Source organism: Chiloscyllium plagiosum, chromosome 18 (assembly GCF_004010195.1).
Source record: "Chiloscyllium plagiosum isolate BGI_BamShark_2017 chromosome 18, ASM401019v2, whole genome shotgun sequence".
Classification (NCBI taxonomy): domain Eukaryota; kingdom Metazoa; phylum Chordata; class Chondrichthyes; order Orectolobiformes; family Hemiscylliidae; genus Chiloscyllium; species Chiloscyllium plagiosum.
This window is the reverse complement of record NC_057727.1, coordinates 23,182,443-23,200,436: the sequence shown is the minus strand read 5'-3', so window position 1 is coordinate 23,200,436 and position 17,994 is coordinate 23,182,443. Positions and strand designations below refer to the sequence as shown.

At 38.7% G+C, this 17,994-nt stretch overlaps 1 protein-coding gene across 5 annotated transcripts in view; it reads left to right on the top strand.

Moving 5' to 3' along the window:
* Nucleotides 1–17,994, top strand: part of vgll4b (vestigial-like family member 4b) — a 119,206-nt gene that overhangs the window by 67,763 nt on the left and 33,449 nt on the right. For 4 of the 5 annotated variants that reach the window (XM_043707937.1, XM_043707939.1, XM_043707938.1 and 1 more), the window contains one exon: nt 10,656–10,842. In XM_043707937.1, coding sequence (XP_043563872.1) covers nt 10,656–10,842 — 187 coding nt within the window. Of the gene's footprint in view, nt 1–1,468; nt 1,928–10,655; nt 10,843–17,994 lie in introns of those variants that run through there. The other variant, XM_043707934.1, reaches the window with a different exon arrangement.

Here is a 17,994-nt window from a genome sequence, read left to right as displayed (position 1 = left end):
CTCAGCAGTGACCAATGTTCATACTGTTTCTTCAGAGTCGTCAGTGATCCAATTTGCCAGTAATTCTCAGGTGGGCTGCCCTCTTGTTCTGTTTCTCAGGTAGTCACTAGATAAACTTTGTGAGTAACTTGGGGTAATCTAATTTATTTATTTACAAAAAAAAAAGTACTAAGGATTTAGGCTTGAACCCAAGAAATGTGAAACTTGAAAGGATGTGAGTGCACCTCCTAATCATAATTTGGGAACTTCACACTCAAATCACATTACTTTGAATCAACACAAAGTCAAATCTGCTTTGCAGTGGTAATGTTGTAATTATTTTCAACAATGTCTGATAAACATCCTGATCCAGCAGCTCCCTGTATAAGTGCCAAGAGGTGCCACACTATTCTGGGCAAGACCTTGTTACTTATTATTAAAAGGCTCCATCTGTTGGAACATGTTTTGGGAGTTTGTATTTTAACTTTTTAATAAAACTGGCTCAATAGATGTTATTTAATTCTGTTCCATATCTGTAAAGATATAGTGACATCACATCAATATAATCAGCATTTTAAAAGCTACTCATGGCAAAACTTTCTACCATTATTCAAATGACAATACAAGATCACTTGACATTGTGGTTTTTGAATACAGACCTGATTGCACAGCAGCGTACTGAAAACAGCAGTATGCTATCACATGCCACCGGTATTTCCAACAGGGAAATAAAATGTGAATAGTTCATAAGACAAACTAGAACTGTGCTCCAGTAGCTTTATGTTGATTGTTTGAGCAAGTTAAAGTTTTGTAGTTGGCCACTAGATACACTTAAGCGGTAATAGGGCTCATTGTCACAGATGAATAACTTGCAATTCACTCAGTTACACCTCAAGGATGAGTTACTGACAAGAGGCCAGTTTCTTGGTTCTCCAATTGAATGGTTACATAATGGTTTTACAGATATTAGAAGGCAATTGTGAATCTGACCTCTTGGTGTGGTTGTGGGGAAAACTAGAGGAAGGTAGAGACACAACAAATACTAGGAGGAAAAAAACTACAGTATGAAATGCTGGATATACTACAATATAAAATGCTGGATCAAAATTGTGCCTGCCTGTCTGTAACCCAAAATATCTCGAAATGGGTGTAAGTACCTTGTGCAGTCCTATAACAACCCTTTGCAATGCTGTTGTTACTTGCAAACTATTAATGGTTCCAAGATTTAAAATCGTGTACAAAATGTGTGCACTTTCTGCTCGCTGTGTGTGTATTCTGCGAACAGTAAGTCTCTGTGTGTAGTCATTTTTGCAGAGCCAGCAATGTTTGCTGTCACAGAGAGGCAGCTCTGGCTCTGCCCCCTTCTTCACTCTCTCCCTACTCCAGCAGTTGGTGCATTTGGAATCTGATCGTGTGCAGGAAAAATCCGTGACATTTGAGGCGCTGGAAGGATTTAGTGAGCATGCTCACTGGCCTGCCCGCTCAGATAGAGGAAGCTAGTTTACATACGAGTCATACCAAGCATAGCCTGCATGTCTGTGCAGTTAACTTGCAGCGGGCTGTGAGGAGAGCTGGCGCGTTTCGTCTCTGTCACTAATTGAGTTTTCTAACGATGAAGAGCCCAGTTTTAAAAGTTTCTGGCCTGTGAGGATAAAACTTTTAAGAATCTGTGGGCACAAATAAAACCTTTTTTGCCACATTCAGCAAGTTTTTTGTGTTTTTTTTTAAAAAAAGTTATCTTTTATTTTGGATCTGAAAGGCTGGGGCCTTTCAACTTTGGAGGGATAGAGGAGGGAGAGAGAAAGCAGCTATTCTGAAGCGCGCTGTCTGGTTAAGCAAACAGCTGGCCTTTTTGCTACCCAGTAAATGCTACTAAAGAAAATGGACCTGCTGAACTATCAGTACTTGGACAAGATGAGCAACAATATTGGCATCCTTTGCTTTGAAGGTAAGTCTCCAATGTTTTTGTATTCAAGGATTGCAACAAAATAAACAGTGGGTTGGGTGCATTTTTCTCTCTCTCATTTATATGGTGTCATTTTGTTGCCATGCTTTCCCTTTTTAGAGAAAAAACAAAATGTTTAGATCTGTTGCTTTTAATAATGTCTTATCAGTTTCTCTTCAACTTTGCTGTCATTTTTTTTCCGGTTCGTCATCCTTTGTTAGTGGAATAGCTATGTTCGATGTCTGCCCAAGGCACCGGGACTACTACGCGCTAACAAAGGCAATTTACTGTCTGTCTGAGGAGCCATGTTGTACTTGCACAGTCTGACTCTTTGTTTAGCTTATCATTTCCTGTGTAGTTCTGAGAAAGTTCTGACATTGAAGGATGTACACTTCTCCCAAATGCTGGAAGAAACGATGGCTGAACCAAAAAAAACAACCTCTTTATGTTTCCAAAGATATTTTACACAATATTTTGTTGTAGTGTTGAAAGTTCAGTGATAATCAATCCTTTTGGGGCTGCCTGTATTGTTAAACCACATATAAGGAATGGTAATAGCTTGATTTTAGATTCTAAAAGCATTAGGGTTATAAAGTTGTTTGGCACAATAATCTCATAAACCGCATTTGGTACAGTAATGTCTATTCTTGTGACTAAAATTAATTCAAGCTGCATATTTTTGGATTTCATTCAGTAAAAGTGTAACAGTTAATTGCAAGAGGGTGTCTCTATCTGACCTGTTGATTTTGACAATGTTGCAAACTGTTGAGCAATTTTGGGTTTGTTTGTTAGCTTTATTAGCTTCAAGTTTTAAAAGTGAATCTGTCAATTAGTTACAACTGTAACCGCCTGAATATAAGTAAAAGTTTAAGCATAGAGCAGAATTCCTATTTTAAATGATTAACTTGCAAATGGGATTTCTTTTCAACAAAATCGGGAAGCTTGTTTTTATTCCTGTTTAGCTTTTCCATTTAGCTGGCCATTCAAGAAGAACGTGGGTGAAATAAAACACTGAAGGGAGACAAAGGATTAATGTTTTTCTAAAGTAATTTTGTTTGTTTTCTTTTATAACTTTGCTAGTTTTTTGAATTTTTTCCCTACATTTATGCTAATATTTTATTCAAAAAGATTTCATCGAAAATTTTGGGGATTTCCACAAATGACACAATGCACCCAGAGTTTGCAAATCTTAATCATTTTAAAAACCTGGAAAATGCATTATAAGTAAGCAAAGTATATAGATTAGAAATGCTTTTCCAGAATTCATTTGGTATCAATAAAGTTAGAAAATTTCATCTATCCAATTTTTTTTCAATGAGATTCAACATATGATGGAAATTAAGTATGGTTCAGCCTATTTTAATGGTTATTATTTATTTCTTTGTTGAATTTGACAGTTCTATTCTGGTTTGCACCAAATTTAGACATGCATGAAATTAGTGGAACATCAGTTAACCACATCTGTTTTCCAATTTTCAGCTCCTTGGGCATATTAATTCAGTTTGAAATCATTAAGAGTTTTAATACAGTTCCAGTGATGCCAAACAAATTGCAGTTTGGCAAACTTGCTGTTGCAGACTCCTGGGAACTCTGACTGTATGTTTGAATAGAGATCAAAGACCAAAGCAAACTTTTAATGGTGGGAATCAGGCAGTCATAGTGCACAGATTTTATTCTTAATCTTTTTATGAAGTTTCAGAATGTGTGGTTACACTTTGCTTTTTCTTTTCTAATTGCCTCTGTGTTAGCAGCTGTTGTGACCTGGAAACAATCCTGTTCAGCAAACAGTAATTCAGCAACATTAATGGCAATGCTAGAGGTCACTGATTTGGTCCACACATAATTGGCATCAAAAAACTGTCATGTGCTAGCTTCTCAATCTCCTTTTTTTTAAAAGGAAGATTCTACATTGGTGACATTGTACAGTATTTAGATTATTAATTACATTTACAAATTTATTTATATTTTTTCAAAATGGGAAAAGTGATTTTTAAATATCCTTTATCAACTACTACATCCATTTCTGCTCCCAAGCTCCTTCAATGCAAAACAGGTTTTATCTGGAGCTTGGTGCTTGGGAACATTTGTGATCGTGAGAGCATTATCTAGTTTGTTCATAGTTTAGTTTGAATATTTTACTGTATTATCAGTGTAAATTTCATTGTAATCGGTGACCTGCAGAGGTACAATGGTGAAACATAATTGCTAAATTAATTTACCCTGTCAATTATTGAAATGCTTTATTATTATGTGCACCAATTCAAATAACTTCTTACAAAAAGACTTTGAATTGAATACTAACCTCTGTCTATAATTCCTAGCTCTCAGTTGAAGGTAAAAAGGATATATCATTGTATAATATTCAGGTTGTTAAAATGTTTTTGCTTACAATAATTGGTTGGAGCTTTACCTTTTAGTAATGCTTAATAGTTAAATAAATATGGAGCATTGCAAAATTTGAAATGAATTTTTGTTAACTTTGAGTTTTTAAATCAAAAATGGGTGATTCTCAAAAATGTAAGCTGAGAGAATTGCAACTGAGTTGAATTTCTGTGAATTTTGATTGGTGCCTGTTTTTATCCCTGATTCAGTGTGATCCATACACTAAGGATGCAGACATTCAGTAGTCCATTACAAAAGCTGAGACAGCAGCACTGGGGTGAAAAGGCTATGTAGCAGAACCATTCTGTACCAGCTGCCTGATCTGCTGCACCGTGTCAAATGACAGACACTTGATACTCAGTGAATTTTGAGCTTCAACATCTGCATCTTATTTTTTTTGTGGAAATGATGTTCATTGAGCTCATTGAATCTAGTAAAAATGGTTCAAGCAGTAGTAGAATTCTACAGTAGTAGAATTGTTTAACTTGCTGTTAATTATATTCTGGAAAATAATGCAAAGATGTCATTCTCTGTGGTGGGGCTAGTGTCCCTTGATAATGATTTTCATTTGTTTAGTTTGAGTGTCCAGATGGCTAAGACAACAGGAGGTGTCCTTTTGTGATATATGCTCCTTCTGTATCCCCCTCCTTGGACTTGAACTGCAGTTACTAGGATGTAGAAACCAAACAATAAACACAGAATTTTAGCAGCTGACCTTTTGGGTATTTCCTGAACTTGGAACAGAACTAGAGCTCAAATGGTGGCTCTTTGAGCAGTAGAATAATTAATCCTTTATCAATAGAATAATTGATTAGCTTAAGTGAAAGTGGTTCTCCTGATTTATGTCAGCATTTCACTTCAAGTAGTTTTTCGAAAACTTATTTCAGAATCCTTGCATGATGACAAGCAAAAAATAGTTGGCAAGGAAAAACATACTGAGTATTCCAGAGTTGCTGGAAAGGAATAAGATAGACTCCCTTTTAAGATGAAGGATAGCCAAAAGTATGGAGAAACATCTGTGACTAGAAGCCTGGTAAGTATTATAATACAGTAAACAATTTTCTTTTGGAAATCAAAATTGCCTTTTTAATTTCACATTCTGAAATCCCACATTCAGAAATCAACATTCTGTTGAGATGCAAATAGCATTGTGTCTAGCCTATTGTCATTTCCAGCTTGTATTGAAAAGTTGTCACAGTTGCTGAACAGGGATCCTGAACACTGGCACAACATTTAACTGTCCTACCTGGTCATGTGGTAATAGCTTGGATTTGTGCTGAGAAATTGCTTATTTTGGGTAAAGGTCAAACAAAGTTGACAGTTGAGTTTCACATTGTCAGAATTTAACAATTTTCTTTCTTCTGATGGGCCAAGAGCCGTCTTTTAGTTTGTGTTGATGGCAGTTATTTTCGAATGTCAGTTCTAAATTAGGGCTTTAGGTTTGAATCTGAGTTAATAATCCAGGTCATTTGAATGCCTGATCAAGCTAACTGAAACATAGACATTTTTCAAGTTCTATTAATGTTTATGTGGGGTTGATGTGTAAAGTGATAAAATTAGTGTCTGCTGGCTATCTGACCAATATTTACCAACAACTAAACTAGTTTATCTGATCATCTATTTAATTGTGTGATCGATGGAACCTTGTGCATAATCTGGCTGGCATAGTTTCTACATTATAGCAGTGTTTGCGCTTCAAACGTGCCTCATAAGATATAAAGAACTTTAGGTTGTCCTCTGTGGTTGTGAACAACACCCTGTATAAAGGCAGGATTTTTTTTACACTTCATGGTTTTTAATACATGGTTATGTAAAACAAAATTAATATTTGTGTAAGCCAATGTTTGATCTGATGATACTTTAAGCACTTTATTTTGTTCCTTTCTCCTGCACACTATTTTGGCGGGAAGCAAAGTCCACTTAAACCAGAATGATCCTGTCTTGTAAAACCTGATCTGCAACTTTATGCAAACTGACTTGACAGCTTTATGTTCACTGCTTCATCTCCCTGCAAAGGGATAAAAGGAGAGGTCATTTTCAGTGCTATTGTCAGTGATCTGAACATTGTTTTTCAGTTCCAACAAACCTGGAACAGATTTAAATGGAGGCAAGGCAGAAATGAAAAGACTAGTAGTGGAAACAACAGTGAGCTTTGTTAAACTACAACTGAAATTAAGACAGAAAAATTGCTCGTGCATAAGCCTGTGGAATTTCCATCTGTTTTGCATGAGAACAATTTCTCATTATATTTTGATTTGAGACCAAATGCAGATATTACACTGTCGTTTGGCAGCTAAACCAGGATTCACAGTTGAAGTGTGCTTTCTTATCAAACAACTGGTCAGAAATGTGATCAAACTCAAGTTCAGCAGCCTTGTTTCCATAATTGTGACAAGAAAATTGAAGTAGCCAGATGGTCAACCTAAGATTGACCACTAAGTAGCACAAAAATGGCAATGATGAAAGCAAATTGTGCTGAAGTGTATGAGAGTGTGAATCCAAAATATTAATTGTATATGCAATATTTGTGTATGAATAATTCTTAATTGAGTTTTTTTATACATTTCTCATTATTTTGAAGATTTCCATTTTTCGAACAACTCTGCAACAAGGGCTTCTTGTATTTGCTTTTTGAATATACAACAATTCTAATTGAGCTTGAATTTGCAATTTAATGTATACTTTGCAGTCAAATAAAATTATCGACCTTAACTCCACTAGTTAATGAACATTTAATTCTTATTCCTTTCATTTGGTTTTGAAAACCAATAGCTTTTTTTTAAAAAAGTATCCAGAGACCCACTTTGTAAGAGGCAGTTGATTGGTGACTGGTACCCACATGGAAAAATGGGTCAGGATATAAAATTTTGCAGTTGTGGATATACATAGTTATTCTATAAATCCTGTGCACATCTTCAGTTAAAATGGGGTACAAGTATTCACCATGGTATGTGTCAGTCTTGTGCATAAATTGCTTCTGGCCAGATCCCTGGACATACTGCTTGTAGGACATCTGGTATGCTTTGCAGCTATATTTTCCATTCCTTGCTGTGGTATTATTTTGAAGACTATCACAGTAACTGTGGTCTGTCCAGATTAATACTCAAGCAACTGAATGAGAATGCTGACAGTTCTTTCTTCTCCTCACCCACTCAATGCTCTTTTTCTTTTTCCCAGCTGAGCAAAGGAAAAATATTAGCTGCAAATAAGAATGTGTAAACTACAGTCTGTATTAATAATGGAATTCTGATTAAAAAATTATAAATTAGTGTAATGCGCAAAATAATTTGTTAATGGAAAAAGCTGAATGGACAGAAAACTGTTGTGGACTTTAAAACAATCCTTTGCATTTGGCGATGTGTATTTTGCTATGTACAGTCATAGTGGAAGGTTAAACTTGTATTGAGTCTAGAATTTGTCAAATCAATTGTAGCTGCAATAAATGCATGTTTTTATTTGCAAGCGCAACTGCTGATCTTTGAATGCTGTGATGTCAACCTGTAGCCCTAGTGCCACATGTGGCAAGTGTATTGTTGAAGTCTGAATTGTACTTACGTATTTTGTTTTAATCTTATAGGCTGGAGTGATTTTATTTAAAAAGTGATGTTGCTTCATTAGTTGGATAGGAGAAAGCGCAGATGCTGGAGATCAGAGCTGAAAATGTGTTGCTGGAAAAGCGCAGCAGGTCAGGCAGCATCCAAGGAACAGGAGAATTGACGTTGCGGGCATAAGCCCTTCTTCAGGAACCTGCTGCGCTTTTCCAGCAACACATTTTCAGCTTATTAGTTGGATAACTCGTGAGTCAAAACATTTTAGATTTCTAATGTTTGACTATTAATGTAGAAACTGTTAGCCACCCTTCCAGGTCCTGTGATGCTCAAGAAGTCTATATTTTGGGCACTTCTCTGCTGATTTATTGAATATTACTAAAGTAAAAGTCATTTATTCCCATATTGTATATTCCACTGCTGAAATTCTATCCTCCTTTTGTGCCTTAACCAATTTTTTACATCACTTTTTGGGACTAATCATAATTCTCACAAATCCTTAATTTCATGTGAATAAGAAATAAAAGCAAAAATTAGGCCATTCGGCCTATCGAGTCTGCTTTGCCATTCAATCATGGCTGATAGGTTTCTCAACCTCCATTTTCCAGCTTTTTCTCCAAAACCTTTGATCCCCCATGGCAATCAAGAACTTATCTATCTCGGTTTTAAATGTACTCAAAGGCTACCCTCCACGGCCTTCTGTGGCAATGAATTCCTCAGGTTCACCACACTTTGGCTGAAGATGTTTCTCCTTATCTCCATTCTAAATGGTTTTTCCTTTACTCTAAGGCTGTGCCCTTTGTACCTCATCTCTCCTACCATGAGGTAGGAGAGTGGAAACATCTTCCCAACTTCCAATCTATCCAAGCCGTTCAGTATTCTGTAAGTTTCAATCATATCCTCCTCATCCTTTTAAACTCCATTGAGTAAAGACTGAGAGTCCTCAAATGTTCTTCATATATTAATCCTTTCATTCCTGGGATCATTCTCGTGAACTTCCTCTGGACCTGCTCCAGGTTCAGTACATTCTTCGTGAGGTATGGGGCTTAAAATTGCTCACAATATTCTAAATGTGGTCTGACCAGATATTTATAAAACCTCCGAATTATATCCCTGTTTTTGTATTCTCGTCCTCTCAAGATGAATGACGACATTGTATTTGCCTTCCTAATTACTGACTAAACCTGTAAGTCTATCTTAAGAGAATCCTGGAGTAGGTTTTCCAAGTACCTTTGCACTTCAGATTTCTAAGTTTTCTCCCAATTTAGAAATTAGTGCATGCCTCTATTTTTCCTACCAAAGTGCATGAAATCACAATTTCCCACGTTGTATTTCATCTGTCATTTCTTTGCCCACACTCCTCACCTGTCTAAATCTGTCTGCAGCCTTCCCGCCTCCTTAATATTACCTGTCCCTCCACCTACCTTTGTATCATCTGCAGACTTAGGCAGAACGCCCTCATTTCCTTCATCCAGATCGTTAACGTAATAAAGTGAAAGGTTGTGGTCCCAACACTGACCCTTGTGGAACACCACTAGTCACTGGCTTCCATCCTGAGAAGGACCTTTTTTTTTATCCACACTGTCTGCCTTCTGCCGAGGTTCTATCCATGCTAGTACCTTGCCTGTAACACCATGGGTCCTTATCCTACTCAATAACCTCTATCACTTTGTCAGACATAAGTTGGGAGATGTTATACAAAGTTTCAGTAAGTCCTATTTCATGTTCATTTAATGCTCTGTCTGGCACATTTTTATTTTTGTAGCTTTTTCACATCTGTTGGCAGGGGGAGAGCTTCCTTCCTGGGGAACAAAAGTAACTTGGCAAACATCAGGTTAAAATTCCATGGGGAGGAGGGGTGGAAATTCTATACATAGCTGTTCAGCTGGGCAAGGGAATACATGTAATTGAATTTTGCTGCCTCAAATGAATAAGCAGTCAGGAAGGAAAAATTGGAAATGCATCAAAATGCTGCCTGGTAATGAAGCTATGACTTGTAAAAAGTCACATGCATATCCTGCATGTGGAATGTGTAGTATCTGGTTCGAGAGACAAAAACTAAATTAAATGTATTCAAACTGCTGCTGAACTTTTTTTCAGAAAAGTCTAGGTTTATCGGACTGCTTCTTGCCAAAGTTATGATGTCATCTTGGTTGCTATGGAGTGTGGTTAGACTGGAGGAGACAACCCAGTCAGTAAAATAGGACATTTGTTTGGTGAACTGCACTGTGGTTTCCCTTCACTGAATGCAATGGAGAAAACTATCAACAATAAATCTCTTGAATGTTCAGCACGTCTTTTTTTTTTTCTTGTTTTTTTTTGTACTTTGAGGAAGAGGTGTGGGCCTTGTAGCAAAATTGGGTGCATGCACTTATTTTTCCCATGTAGGCAGGGTGTGCGAGTCTGTTTTGGAGTTTGGTTTTTATGCCTACGTATATATACTGTAGAACATTAACAGTGTCCAATAATCTCGTAAAGTTTAGTTTGGCAAGCTGCTTTTTCCTCTGCCACAGCCCTTACTGTGCGGAAAGAAAAACAAAATTTCCCACAGCAGTACTGAGTTATATTTCTCATTGCACTAGAGCAATTAGCAAATTTTATGCAAACTTTAGTATTTTTGTCCATTTGTGGTACATTTCAGAGTGCGACTTCTAAGTTGTTCATTGACATGTAGTCTACATTTTTGAAGTCTTTAATATGCAAGTATATTTAACTCTTTGCAGACCTAGATTGTAGTTGCAACCTGCTGTTGGAAGGATGGTATTCGAGAAGATTAATTTTTTTAAATGTTTAATCCATAGGTGAAGCTGCACTTAGGAGTGACGGTAGGATGCAGTCAATCCCAGTGTCCTCTTCACTCACCAACCACCGCACAGGGCCTCCACCCATCAGCCCCAACAAGAGGAAGTTCAGCGGCGACCAGGGAGGAGAAGAGATGGAAAGCGAGAGTGAACATGCCTCTAAAACAAGCAGGTTATACGTTCAAGTGTAAGTATTTCTTGATTAGAAACATTCCGTGTGCTGGAAACTGAATTGTTGGGTTACACAAAAGATGGAACTGATTGGAGCGGACTAAACAACCTCCTATATAGAACAAATTCAGTCACTATTAGTCTCCGTGTTTTTACTAAAGCAGATCATTGAAGCTTCATTATCTGTGTGCACTTATACTAGGTTCTTCATATTTTGCTGAGCAAAAATTTGCAAAACAGCATAGATCTAAAAAAATCTTGTTGCTAAATAGTAGACTTGCCCAGTTACTGCTGTACATAAACTGCTGTCCATCATGCTTAAGCCAAAAAGAGTCCATATATTTGATCTATCTCTATATACTCTAGATCTGTCCAGATTTTCTTTTTTTCTTCTTCCAGTTTAAAAATCAGAATTGCATGGCAATTCTTTATATTGAAGGAGATGGTAGAAGGATATGAAATATGTTATCCTCAGAAAAGCAAGTATATACAAAAATAGTTGTGAAGGTCCGAAGGAAAATAAACCACAATACAATGGTGACTAAAGAGATTTCATTAATTTTATGTAAGAGTGTTAATGTCTGTCACACTTTGTTCCAGTTGGTAATTTGACTTTACACTCACCATTACTGTTTCCTCAACCTGTCCTAGATTTGCGTTATACCCCTGCTGTAAAACTTAATCCCTACCTCCCCAGGCCAGTCACATGACATTACTTTATGGATGCTCAATTCCTTTTCTTTCGGTTTTGTACAACAGAGGATTCCCCTTCCGATTTTATCAATCTGAAGTATTGTGATTCGTAACACAGTGTACAGTTCTCTTTAGTGTCATCCAACTTGTGCTGTGCTGCTGCCACTGCACTCTATTCACCTTTTGTAGCTTTAGTAAACTTTGCTGTAGCCCAGGAATGGGTTCTGGCAATTCATCTAGCTGACTTTAACAGCTCATTCCCAACCCTTCAGTCACTATTCGATGGAAAGGTGAGCAGAAATGCCATGAAACAACATCACTGCTCTTTTTTTTTCCCCTCTTATGCTGTCTCTTGCGTGCGCTTTCTCCCTCCCTCCTTTTCTTTCTCTCTCTCACACACATCTTACCCCTCCTCACACTTCCCCTCCAATTCTCTCACTGCCACTCTCTTCTCTACATTAAAATGTGAATAAATTAGATTTTGTGTACCTAGTACAACTATTACAACCAGAATAAGTGGTTCGAAAAGAAACTTTTTTGTTGTACTCAAGGTACAAATTATTAGTATCTGAGAATTTGACCCAACTAACTGGAGAAAACTGGTGTTGTTTTTCTGTTCTTGAGCTGTGTCAGAATGTCGCATTCGGCTAGCCAATGAATGGAATTTTCCACACATGGTTTTATACGCTGCATTTTGCAGAGGAACAAAAGCATTCAGTTTAATCCTTTCAAGGATTATGCAACAAGAGCTAATTTTTATATTTATTTTCTGATTTTATTTGATCTGACCTCCACAACTTCCCTAGTTCCAGTTGCTCGCTCATCCTGGCCTTTTCTGCATGAATCCAGCAATTAATGGCAATTTGCCAGTGTCTCCATTATCCCTGCATTTATTTATCTGAGAGCGTTTCCACCCTGGGGTAGACCAGGGACACATACAGGAGCAATTATATCCTTTTGTGATCTTAAATAATTTCATTTGGTTAAAATGTTAATAAAACCTTTTGTTCTCATGTAAGCTCAATGGACTTGCAGCAGTGGCTCTGTGGTGATTAATGCTGCAAGCACAGCATTATTGCATTACAACATTCAAGCAGAAATAATATTATTTGAATCTCTGATCTGTGTTGAGTTTGTCCATCTAAGTTTGACTGCTCAATTTGTGTTAGTACGTAGGAGCTAAATGAGGGGAAAATCAACTTCTGTTCCTACTCCAGATCACCACACCGGATTCCTGGTCATATTTGTAGATAGTACCTGTGATGTGATGGCCCTGACAAATACCAAGCCAAATAATGGCTGCTGCATACAGTATGAGCCCCACCTCTGAAGCATAAAAAGTGAAGACTTTGTAGGAGAATAAAATGAACTGCACTTGGAAAAATAAGTGTAGCCTTTACTTATGTTGCTTTCACCATGTTTAGATTTTACTTAATTTGCAGATTGCAAAAGTACCAATATTCCTTTGTAATAACGGTAAGATTGTTTGCAACACAAGTTTTGAACCATCACATGAAGGCAGATGTTTTTTCCTGAACAACGCTATTCACTAAGCTAACTGTTTTTGCCAAATCATAATTAATAGTGAAGCAATAGCAGATTTGTTTTTAGAAGTGCAACAGCTAAAATCATTCAACTTACTTAATGGGAAATTTACAATACCACGGTCAATTTCTTCTAAGTCTGAGAATTTTCCACATACCTTGTGCACTTTATTACTGCTTCCATTAACATTCAAACAAATTGAAGTTCTGTATGTTGAATGCCTCTTATAAGCTTTCCCAATAGTTCAGCTGATGCATGTACAACCCAGTGTGGAATTGAGCCATACAGACCTTGAAGGTCTTGCGATCAATCCCAAATGTATGCAGTGTCAGCTGTTATTGAGCTATGTCGTGGTAATGGCATTTAATTGTCCTGGGTTCAATCTCCTTGATTTAAAGCTGGAATGGAATTTGTTATTTTCAATTGTTTTCTGGCAGGTGTTTGTATGACTGCAGATTGGATTTTAAAAAATCATGCATGTGTGCATTGCTAGTGAGACTAGTATTTACTGTCTAATCTTAATTACCCTGGAGAAAGTGGTGGTGTTGAGCTGCCACCTTGATCCATTGCAGTCCATATAATGGAGCTATACGCAGAGGGCTGTGAAGGAGGGTCCTCCAGGATTTTGACACAGCAACATAGTTCCCAGTAAAGATGGAATGTGGCTTGAAGGGGAACTTGAAGGTGGTGGTGTTCCCATCAATCTGGGGCCCTTGTCGTTTTAGGTACAGGTCGTGCGTTCTGAAAAGTTCTGCATAAGGAGCCTTGATATGTGAACACAGTACATCTTGTAAGTAGATCCCATGCTGCCTTGAAGTTGCATCGCCGTTCAGAGGTTCTGCACTTGTTGATCATCTGACACATTGACTTCCAATTCTGGAAATCAGTGCTGCCCATAGACCTCTGGCGTCTGTGCAGTGGCAGAAACTTTTACAGGGAATGTAGGATGGTAGATGCTGCTGCCACTGTGTATTGGTGGATGGATCAAAAGTTGAAAGTGGTGCATGTGGCACTAGTCAAGCAGCTTGCTTTGTCCTGGATGATGATGAGTGTTTTGAGTGTTGTTGGATTCGCACTTGTTCCAGGCAGGAGGAGCGTATTGCACCCCATTCTTGAGTGTGTCTTGTAGGTAGTGGACAGGCTTTGAGGATTCAGGAGGTAAATTGTTCACTGCAGAATTACCAACCTCTGACCTGTTCTTATAGCCACAGTATTTATATTTCTGGTCTTTTTCTGTTTCTGGTTATTGGTAACCCCAGGATGTTGACAGTGGGTAACGCGACTGTAATGCCACTGAATATCAAGGAAGAGTGGTTGAGTTCTTAAGATTAGATGATTAGATTAGATTAGATTAGATTATTTACAGTGTGGAAACGGCCCAACAAGTCCACACCGCCCCGCCGAAGCACAACCAACCCATGCCCCTACATTTACCCCTTACCTAACACTACGGGCAATTTAGCATGGCCAATTCACCTGACCTGCACATCTTTGGACTGTGGGAGGAAACCGGAGCACCCGGAGGAAACCCACGCAGACACGGGGAGAACATGCAAACTCCACACAGTCAGTCGCCTGAGGCGGGAATTGAACCCGGGTCTCTGGCGCTGTGAGGCAGCAGTGCTAACCACTGTGTCACCGTGCCGCCCACAAGTTGGACATGAACATCGGCCAGTTCTTGTATGACACAAATGTCACTTGCCAGTTATCAAGCCAACCCATAAAAAACGTGATATTTACGTTTGAACATTCAGCTGCCATCTAGTGGAAGGCATAAAGGCTACTGATGCCCATGAAGATATAGCCCAGCCAGAATTAATACCTCTGAGATTGAGGGGGAGAAAAGCACTTTTATTATGGCTATCTGATAAACTTTAACTGAGCAAAAAGAAAGCTGTATGAGTGAAGGTGTTACTGAATGTGATGTGTGGAGTTCCTTTCTAACTTGCCTCCTAAAGTCTTGAAACATGAATACAAAGTGAGAGGATTTGCCACCTGATGAAGATACTACTAGTACTCAAATGTTCAATTAATGGATAAGCAAAGTCAGTAGTATGTTGAGGTTGATTTGCACGAGGGCATTGACAATGGCTTGGTAATGGTCTGCTCCTCCAGTTTTGGGATGCAAAAGAAAATGCCTAAAATGATGGTGAACGGCTAAAACCAATCCAGTACTGCTTATGAAATGATTTGGTGCCTATAGGTGCAACTCTTCTTTATGAAACCGACAATTGCTGAATAGCTTGTGGTGCATAATATCTTTAGAATGGTCAAGCTTTGCCGGTGGCAAATCTACTTCATCAAAGAAGGCAAATTATATGCAAGATGTCGTGTGTTACTGCCATAATCTCTCAGAGAACTGACAGTGCCTCAGTGATAGAAGAAATGTAAACAATGTAGATTGCCATCCCAGGAGCTTCTATTAAGATGTGAGCCGCACCATTCAGACAAGGAATGTCCCAGTTCAGTCTGTTACTTTGTACTGATCTCTGGAGAGTGGAGACACAGGAGACTGTAGGTTCCTCTTCCCTGAGTGAACAAAACATTCTATTTTAAAGTAAAAATTGGCACACAGCAGGCAGTGAACCAGATTGGTTTATCGTATGAATTTGCGTCATTATGCTGATTTGTGTCATGCTACACATAACTTTTGAATACACTGAGCTGTATTTACAAGTCGGTTCGATGAAATCCATATCCAGTGATGGTTTGAGAAACCAAGAAGAGTGTGTTCATCACAGCAATCAGAATGCAGCAACTTCGATCTTGTTTAATCAAGTTGTATTTTTCGGTGAATTTGCAAGCATCTGAGTGTTGTATTACAAGTAGTATATCAAAGTACCCGATTGAAAACGAAAGTTGTGATTTTAAATGTATACTAAATAGTGAGTCAGTAGTTTGTAATTCAATCCAAGGATTAGATGGTTGTAAACAACTCAAGCTCACGGTTTTTTTTTCTGGGGCAGGATTACCTGTAAAAATACCTTCCTGTTGATTGGCCAAGTGTACATCCAGTCATGACCACTTTCATGTGCATTTTATGTGACCATAGTCGGAGCGTTGTCAATGATATCACATGATGGACTCTAATTAAATTTATATCTCCAGCCCCTGTAAAATCAATACCAAACAGAACTGTCTAAAAACACACCAAAGAATGTTGTCGTTTGCCTTTATAATAGTAAATCCAGCTGTCAGATCTTTGCTTTAATATGTAAACAATGACTGGTGGTCAGTTCCTTTTGGGCTGATACAGCTTGTCTCTTCATACTACATAGATCATCTTGTTTGGAACTGAGAATGTTTGACCAGAGCCAGCACTGTTTGTGATGTTGATTGGTTTGTGTATCTCTCTTGGCAGGATTCGTGGGGCAAGGGTGTGTGGTGGTGAGATCGGTTGAATGACTTGAAGTCTTTTGTTTGAAGTTGAGTGTCTTATTTTTTGTTATATTTGCATATCTCTGCTGCTTTGAGCCCTTCGATGTGCTGGTTAGTCCTCGCTGTTCACCTACTTGTGAGCCTGATGGATTGAATTTTACCAGAAAGGAGCAGTGTTGTTTTTGTCAAGTTTCAAAGAAGGTTTCTCCTTGTGAGGTCTAGTGAGCTTTCTCTTGTTGTCATCCAAAATTTGCCTCATTATGTATATATGGTACCCCTATGCTGTCCCACTTGTCTGGTGTTAACTCAATTCTCCCACTCGCCAGAGGCACAAGTACTTGTCACTGCCAGGACATCCCTGGCACTGAAACCGTGTTTAAAAGCCTATTTTGCAGCCGATTAAGTGCTAGCAGTCTGGAGCTACCCTGCATGTTTTATAGATTTGCCCCAGACATGACTGGGTTCAGAAAAGATTTACAAGGATGTTGCCAGGGTTGGAGGATTTGAGCTATAAGGAGAGGCTGAATGGGCTGGGGCTGTTTTCCCTGGAGTGTTGGAGGCTGAGGGGTGACGTTATACAGGTTTACAAAATGAGGGGCATGGATAGGGTAAATAGGCAGTCTTTTCCCTGGGGTCGGGGCGTCCAGAACTAGAGGGCATAGGTTTAGGGTGAGAGGGGAAAGATATAAAAGAGACCTAAGGGGCAACATCCTCTGGCAGTTCATTCTGTACACGTACCACCCTCTGTGTGAGGAAGTGGTGAAGACTGGTACAATTGCAACATTTAAGAGGCATTTGGATGGTTATATGAATAGGAAGGGTTTGGAGGGATATGGGCCGGGTGCTGGCAGGTGGGACTAGGTTGGATTGGGATATCTGGTCGGCATGGATGGGTTGGACCTGAGGGTCTGTTTTCATGCTGTACATCTCTATGACTGATGAGGGGAAATTGGCGTTATGATTTATGGACAGGAAACTGGAGGTCCTGGTGAAGGAGATGATGCAGAGAAGGGTCATCATCTTTCCCCAGAACTGGCCAAAGAGACTACAGTACTTGTTTCTGTCAACTCTGACCCAGGGGAATGCACAGCTATTGAGTATGAGTTCCACTCTGGCAGGGAAATTTCCATCATCGTCTTTAAGTTGTATCACGCTTGCACTATATCTGCAATTGCACCCACCTCTCACCTGTATCACTCTCTCTGTCATATGCAACATCTTTTTTCCATGACTCTTGCCCACCTAATTTCACCCCAGAACTCCTACCGTTCCCTCACTCGGTCTGTTCCTTTATCTCATTCTAGGAAAAATCAATTCTCAATAGGACAGAGAGAATCGAGACAAGTGGTTGAGTTCCCAACATTCAACTTGACACCACTTATGAGCAGACGATCCGGACTGTAACCACCTTGATTGGCAACTAGTTGTGCCCAAGTCTTGACTGACATTGCACAATGCCCCTGACTGACTGCTGAGGCTCCCTGCGTAATGCATGTCTCCCTTGACTTTGAGTCATGGCAATTTGGTTGAGGCATATGTGTTTGCTACCTAA